The sequence below is a fragment of the Nestor notabilis genome, unplaced genomic scaffold (genome assembly GCF_000696875.1).
Source record: "Nestor notabilis isolate BGI_N333 unplaced genomic scaffold, ASM69687v1 scaffold26214, whole genome shotgun sequence".
NCBI lineage: Eukaryota > Metazoa > Chordata > Aves > Psittaciformes > Psittacidae > Nestor > Nestor notabilis.
Genome location: NW_009926398.1, coordinates 19,619 through 27,657, shown reverse-complemented (window position 1 = coordinate 27,657; position 8,039 = coordinate 19,619). Strand labels below are relative to the sequence as shown.

Below are 8,039 nucleotides of genomic sequence, written 5' to 3'. Positions count from 1 at the left end.
ACCCAAGGTGCCGACTTCCCCACTCAATGCCATGCTGCCAGCTACTTCTGTCCCCCTCCCGGGGAGCAGAGCAGAGCAAAGCCTGGAGGGGACAATTGCTGGGTCCCCATTGCCCCATGTCGAGTGAAAAGCTACACCTCTGTAGCTCAAATAGCCCATGTCCTTGAGTACACTGTCCCTGCTACACAACCCCAGCTACCAGCGGCACCTCCCAGGGGCTGGCCACCTCCCAAAAACTGCTCTTGGGCATGCAGACTCCTCTGGGTGCCTCAGGCTGCTGGTGCAACACAGGGGTGCATTGGCAGGCAGTGCCTCCTTGGTGCCTCCTTGGTGCCTCCTCTGGGGCTGTTTGTTTCACAAGCCACCAAATTTGCCGTGCGGAGAAAAGGAGACAGGCAGTCACTGCTGTGTTGCTCTCTGCTCTGCTTTTCAGGCAACACACATCTGAGGACGGGCAGAGCAGCCTCAGTGGTGGCTGTGGAGTGTGAGAGCAGTGGCAGGGATGCCGGTGGAGTTTCGGGGTTCCTGGGTGCTCTCCGAGAACTTGCTCACCTCCAGACCTGACCTTTGCTGTCAGTAAAACTTGCACAAACTTGTAATTGTTAACTAATTCCCCTGTAGTGGGCTTGTTATTTTTTCAGGACAGGGTTCGAAAATGCTAGACATCTACAGTAGTAAAGATTTTATTGTGCTGGCAATGGACTGTAAAACTTGATTACATGACACTGGGGATTGCCTAAACCTCGTTCCCACTGATGCAACCACTTGGGATTGGGGGGATGTGAGTGAGGGAGGTGGCTTTGAGTCACGTCTGGAGGTGGTTTAGCATGAAGGGCAGGAGTCAGGAGCAGCCCATTCCTACCCAGCTGCTCCCACCCTTTGGTCAAGTGAGCCCAACATGGAGCCATCTGGGAGGGTCACGGGAGGCATGCATAGCTGAAACGATGCATGAGTGTTTGCTCTGTTGCTGCCTAATCACATGAAAACCATGGGGAAGCCCAGCCTGGAAGGAGCGAGCTGAGATTTTTCTGTAGAAAAAGCTTTTCCATCGAGAAACAGGCTCCCCTGTTGGCCTCCTCTCTCAGTTCGCTGCTGACATAGGAGGTTTCCCCTCTTAGAAAAACTTTTCCACAGTTTATATCCGTTTTATATCCATTTATATCACTGACAGCATTTTTCATATTCCAAAGGACCATTTATAGTAGGAAAATAGAGTTTCCAACAAATAATCAAAGTGATCATATTTTTGAAGGGGGAAAAAAAATCATAGTAGGAAACTTCTTTTAAAAAAAAAAAAAAAAAAAAGCTCTTGCTAAACTTAGAGCCAGTGTGATATCTTTTTTCCTTACAGTAAATCTTCTGGCTTATTTCTGCACCCGAACTACAGTGAGCCAAGAGGAATTCCTGAACACTCGGGTACAGTCAGCCCTTCCCCTGCTGGGCCACACTGCAGAAATGCCATGAGCTTTTCAAAGCTACCTCCAGGATTTAGTTAGCCAAGAGTAAGAGAAGCAATGGACTTGGCACTTCTAACACAAAACAAAATAGCTATTCTTGTTATAACAGTGGGGTAAGCCCCAGGGAAGGGGGAAGATCAGCACTGAAGCTGCCCAGAAGGGAGAAGACAGTGGATAGAAGAGCCTCCTTACAAAGACCTGCTGTTAATAAAACATGAGTTCAGGTGAGCTCAGGAAATGTTCAAAGGTGCAAGAAGAAAAACCTTAAATGACAAATCTCAGTGTGTGATTAACTTGGGAACATTCTGCTTGAGAGCCTTTCCAAGTCCACCACTGGACTGAGGTCCTTTGGACCTCATGCAGTGTGGTGATCACAGGAAAATGACTGCTGAGGGGATCTGTAGGGTAATTCTCTAAGTTGTCCCCTTCACGTGAGATGCTGGGTGGGGGCTCCTTGCTCTGGAGGAAATGTGAGTGCCACAGGGCTTCTGCTCCTTGTTTTATCACCTACTTCAGCTGGGGTAAAATGCCAGCTTTTATCTTGTGTGGCTGCTAATTCCTCATCTTCTCCTGGTAGAAAGAAGGTCTGAGTAAGTGAATTCCCTGTACTCATATCTTGCTGAAACCTGAGACCCTCTCCATGGGTATACCACTAGGTCATTCACGTACATCCAATATCTTTTTTGAGGGGGAGACAGAGGTAGTGTTACACATAGTGCAGAAATGCTATTAACTCCAATTGAGCATCACAACCTGGATTTATTAGCAAGAGGCCAAAGACCTACATGCCAGGGGATGTAACTGATAACCTTGTCTCGCATCCGTTTGAGGAAATGAATCCCCTCCCTGTATGCTCATCAGAGATTTAGCACTTTTCATGAGCCTTTTTGCAATCGCAGTCATTTAGCAAACATATGATACTTCACACTTAAAGCCATGACAGGGACATATACGACTTCTTTCCTCCTAGATGCTGATGGATGGAGTTGCTTTGGTTACTCAAGAAATCAAGGGTCTGGTCTAAGTCTCAAGGCATTCTGATGATTTTGGTGAACTTCCTTCTGATTTATACTGTGTATGAAGAATCAGGCTTATACTAAATTGAACAAGCAGCAGAGATCAAACAGATGAAAATGTCTCCTTTTCAGGGGTGTTGAGCACCTGTAGTTTCAAAATTTAGAGGGGAAGTTTGAAGATCATCTCATCCCCAGCACTTAAAATGGACCTTCTCAGGCTGGGAAAAACCAAACCAGAACAACACAAAACAACCCACAAAGAAGTATACTTTAAGCAGAAAAAGGAACAAGCATATTGGTGGCAGAAAAGTCAGGCACAGAGATTTCAAAAAAATGAGGTAATGTTGTGAAAGAGAGAGAGAGAGACATAGATCTATTGCCATAATCAGACCTTGAAAGCAGTGGACCACCCTCGTTCATCACCTCCTCTTAAAAGTGAACTTAGCAGCCAGAATGGAGATAATCAGCTATCTCCTGGCTTTCGCTGGGATTTACCAGAAATGTTTCTTGGTGTTGAAGACACAATTTCAGGCAAAGCTCCAGAAAGAAGAGCTGAGCTCTCACCTGCAAATGGCAGAGACTCAGTCTCTGCTCTGCTTAATCCTGAACAGGAATTTGAAGGGCACCTGACATAAGAAGGAGGGGACCTGTCTTTCAGTGGGTGAAGGGGGAAAGACGTATTTTTTCATATACAAAATTTCAAATGCCCTAACTCTGGCCCCATGCTGAGCTAAAAAGACCACCCAAACATCTCCTGCAAAATGCAGATGTTATTTCTCCCCCAACCCAAGCTGCGGACGCGTGTCTCTCACTGTGCACCACGTGGCCAGCGAGTGGGGCTGCAGATAGCCTCAGCACAATAATGTGTTTTCCTTCCTCTAACACCTGACAGTAGCATGGTCTCACCAACAACTTGGTCCCATGGCTGCATACTTTCCAAGGTGATATTAATCAAACAGATTAACATGTTTGCCTTTAATTTTACATTTTAGAAACAGCTGTTGAGCTACCTCAATGCCAGCAGTGTCTATTGCCGGCATTAGTGCCATTAGTAATCATTGTGGCTGTAATAGCACCATTATCTCCTGCTAAAAGGGTCACTGATGGCTCAGGACAGAGCTTCAGGGAAGCAAAAACAGGTCAGATGAAATGAGATGGAAACTGCAAACTGTTGCTTCTATCTTAACTTGCATGAAGACCCGTGGATGCTACGTAGAGGGAAATTAATGTGCACAAGCAGCAAAAAATTTGGCTAGAGTGTCATTGAGGAGGTGGGGCTTGCACTAGCTCTTTTGTCACTTAGGCTAATGTAAAGCATATAAATATGGGAAAGAGACAATAGGGATATTACTACCAACCAACCAGTCTTCACATCTCAGAGCAAACTTCTCTCCATCTCTTGTGGCCACTTCTTTGGGTAAGTCTGATTGCCATCCTTTTAGCTTCTACCTGTTTTGCAGAGCTGTTTTCTTAAGTTGATGTAGCTGTGGTGGTGACAAGCTTGTTAGACCAAGTCTCCTCGGGTCTTTAAGCACATTGGGCTGTTCTTGGGCCATCATCATAAATAACAGGCCTTTATGACTTGTCAGAGAGTGTTTTTCCTCTGAAGGTCTCTGTTGATCCCAGCTCTCCTGGGCACATATGCTACAGGACTCAGTGGGATGGTTCTTCTAGTCCAGTTTGGCCTTTTGGGGAAAAACAGAAGGGAGGACAGGACTGATGTAAGCATGTGGATAGATATGGACTTCTGGTTATCACTAGTCACTCACTGTTACTTGCAAAGCCTGATGCAGAAACCTTTCCTTCCATCTCAAACTAGGGCATCTTTATAAGGTCCATCTGTACTTTGGTCTCATTTTCCTGTCCAAGGAGCTGAAGGACTTAAGATGCTTGATGACAACCGATTTCTTCCTCCTAGACCTCCCTATGTCTCCTCTGCTTCTTAACCTTAGGCCTCACCCTGCTAACCATGGCTCTCTGGATCCTATCACTGCCTCTCCTGGCCCTTCTTGCTCTTTCTGGCCCAGGGACCAGCCATGCAGCTGCCAACCAGCACCTCTGCGGCTCACACTTGGTGGAGGCTCTCTACCTGGTGTGTGGAGAGCGGGGTTTCTTCTACTCCCCCAAAGCCCGACGGGATGTTGAACAGCCTCTAGGTAAGTGAACACAGTTGTATGCTATGTGATGCAAAATATAACAACCGCCTATCTTTGACAGTGACACCAGGAATGTCCTTGATTGGGAATGCCAGGAATACCTTTAGCATACCAACAGCATCACATTGCCAATGAAAAACTCTTCAGGTTAAGAAGGCAGATGGGAGGGCAGGCAGGGAAAGAAGATTTATGAGGCAAAAGGAATTGTGCCTGAAAGCTCAAACTTGTCTAATTCTTTGTGTGGCCATTACACTGTCCTGGGAGCATTTGTAGCAAATGAAGGTGGAAGGAACTCAGGAAGCCTCTTTCTGCACCAAGACAGGATCAGTTGTCCCCATCCTATTCCTGACCCATGCTTGTCCAGTGTGTTCAAAAAATCCGACAGTGAGAAAGCTTCTTCTGCCTTCTGAAACTGTCTCTTCCTATGTTTAACTGACCTTCTTGAGTGTTTCTTCCCAGTATCAAGCTGGTCATCCCTTGCTGTAAATTATTTCTTGTCTTCTCCATAGTGGACATGGGGAAAAGCCTACTCATTTGTTCTTTATGACTGCTTTTCAAAATATGTGATGTTCCCATGTCTTGTTTTAACCTGCTTTCACCTAAATCCCCTCTACGCATTCCCACTACCTTCTCAGGTCATATTTTCTAGATTTCTGTCCGTGCAAATTGTTCTGCACTTGATCCACATCCTTACTGACTGGTGATGCCTAGAGAAGCACACAGGATTCCAGCTGAGGCCTTGCTGTTGCCAAGTAGAGTGAGCAAACTGGAAGAGCAATATTGCATGTTTTCACACCATGTTCCTGTCTACACAGTCGGCCTGCCTTTTTAAAGGAGCACTGCACTGCTGATTGACAGTGATCACTGTCTCCCTTGGATGCCCTAGCCTGCCTTCAGGTGGATCAGCAGTCTTTGAAGGACCGCTACTACAGTCAAACCTTCATCCTGAATGAGCAACACAGTCTTCCTGCCTACCTTTAGCATCTTTTCCATTTCTTACTGAACAGCATCCTGTCTTTTCAGTGCTTCTATAGTTTCTAAGGTAATTTTTAGTACTACTCTTGCTTTTCAAGAGGCTTGCAGCCCCCACAGCTTTATATCATCTCTTATTTCATGGTGGTAAGATGCTGGTGGAGCTGCTCAGGTTCCCCTTTTTGGGGCTCCTGGACAACTGACAAGTGCGAGCCAGGAGGCAGGAGGAGGTGATAGACATGCCTGCACACCCTGTAGTGTTGGATCACTGCCTCTGGTCCAGCACTTTGTGTCTGTAGGGCAACACAGACGTGAGGCAGTCCAGAGAGCTCCCCTTCAATACAGTGTTTGTACCTAGATGGGGCCAGGAGCTGTAGTGCTCCAGCTGTAAAGTAAGGATAATGTCTCTCCTAGAGATGTAAACCACAGCTCCTCCCATCTTTGCTCCTCTAAAAACCTAACAAGCGCACTCTCTCTTCTATCTTCCAAGCTGCTAATGGAGACTGTGAATAGATACAGAAAAGACTCCTGCCAAATCCCAGCTGTTTCAACCCTCTTGTTTCAAGATGGACCGTTACTTAATCTCCCCTGACTACAACACACCTCTCCCACCATTTGCTTTCCCATCACACACTGGTTTCATTCAGGTCAGGTTCCTTCCCCTGTGTATGTAACCATCCTGTGAAATAGTCTTAGAGGTCTTCAGAAGGTGAAGCAAGGTAATGTCATAGCAGAGGGTTTGTCATGATATAACCAGCTGGGGTGTTAGTTGCTCCCTTGTCTGATTATTTGTTTCTGAACACCACCACAAGTGGGTTGGGAATTTTGTTATCCAAATTCTCTAAATATGTATGGAGAATTTAATTAAGGCCAACCAGTTTGAAAGACTCTCTACCTTTTTTTCCAGGACTTTTGACTGAGCCTCCACCTCTCTGTCACAGAAGCTGGTTGTGTTTAGTCTGCTCACAGCTAGCTTGAGGGATGAAGACAAGTAAATCACAAAACACTGACTAGCTATTTCCTCTTCTACTTAATGTTGGACTACATCTTTCCTAAATTTCCCCCCTAGCACACTAGCATAATGATTTCTTGTTACTCTTGTGCCTTGTTCATTGCATTATGATTTGGGGGCTTGGGGATTTTGCATCTTGTGCTGTACTTTCATATTGCCCTAGAAACCACATCTCATTCTTGCTTTCCAGGCATTTTCTTTTTTTTGTTAGGGTGTCTTCTCTCCCTACAGGAAAAATCACTGTTTTATTTGCCATTTTCTGTATTTTTGTTGGACAACTAAAACCTGAACAATTCTGTTCACAAGTTTTCCTGCTCCCACCAGCAAACAAGGCATTCTGCTGAGTTTTGTCTATATCCTGATATCCCAATTCACCATTCCTTCTAAAACCTTGTCCCCAGCTGTGAACAAGGATATACACAAACGCTTTTGCCATCAGCATGAGGCTACATCCAGACAGCCAACAGTAGTGGGCTGTTCAGGACCAGCTGGGAAATGCATCCAGCCCCAGGAGTGGCCTGTCCTTGCAATCCCAGGGACATCTCAGTTGTTTGCCTTGGCTCCCAGAAGAGTGGGTAACTGTCTGAGATGGGGATGCAGTCCCAAGCAACTCATCTCTCTGGAGCAGAATGGCCCGTTTTATCACCTTACTTACTAGCTGCTCACCTCAGGGAGGGTGCGGGGTTTCTCTTCTCCACACACATTCCTCAGTAAAGCCCCTGTATCCCTTTGTCCCTCATGCTGCTGATATCCACTCCTTAGGATTCTGAGCACCATAGGACTATTCTGGGAGAGGAAACACAGAGCCTGAAGGTGCTACAGCAGCATCAATCCAGGGAAACTTTTGCAACTTCACTTTTCCAGCTAACTCTGGCTTAAAAATCTGGTGTCTTCAAAGGGGGTGTCTGCAGGACTCAACAGCCAGACATGATGCTGTGTGATGTCCCATGGCTTATCTTTTTCTTCCCTGGCAGTGAGCGGTCCTTTGCACGGTGAGGTAGGAGACCTGCCCTTCCAGCCAGAGGAGTTTCAGAAAGTGAAGCGAGGGATTGTTGAGCAATGCTGCCACAACACCTGCTCCCTGTACCAACTGGAAAACTACTGCAACTAGCAGCAAGGCTGGTGGCGGGAAGCTCACAGGCCACAGGTTGAAACATGCACTTACGCTACTGCACCTTCAAAGCAATTGAATAAATGTTGTGGATCTATTTGAAGGACTGTGCCAATTCACGTGCCCATGTCTTGGGGTGGGGGAACCGATGTTTAATTTAGGGTGTTGTCCTCTGTGCTTGAATAAGGCAGTTTTAAAAGGTCCTGGAGCCACCCATCATTTCACACTATCCTTCTGCCACCCAAATGAACTCCCTGGGAGGGAGGTAGGGAGTTGGATGACACAGCACCAGAGTGGGTACACATTGCATCCAGT

The 8,039-nt window shown here is 46.3% G+C and overlaps 1 protein-coding gene across 1 annotated transcript; it reads left to right on the top strand.

Moving 5' to 3' along the window:
• Positions 1-4,442: 4,442 nt before the first annotated feature.
• Positions 4,443-7,724, top strand: INS (insulin). Its single transcript, XM_010013515.1, has 2 exons — positions 4,443-4,629; positions 7,588-7,724. Exons 1-2 carry the CDS (start codon positions 4,443-4,445, stop codon positions 7,722-7,724), a joined length of 324 nt encoding a protein of 107 aa, XP_010011817.1.
• Positions 7,725-8,039: the final 315 nt, after the last annotated feature.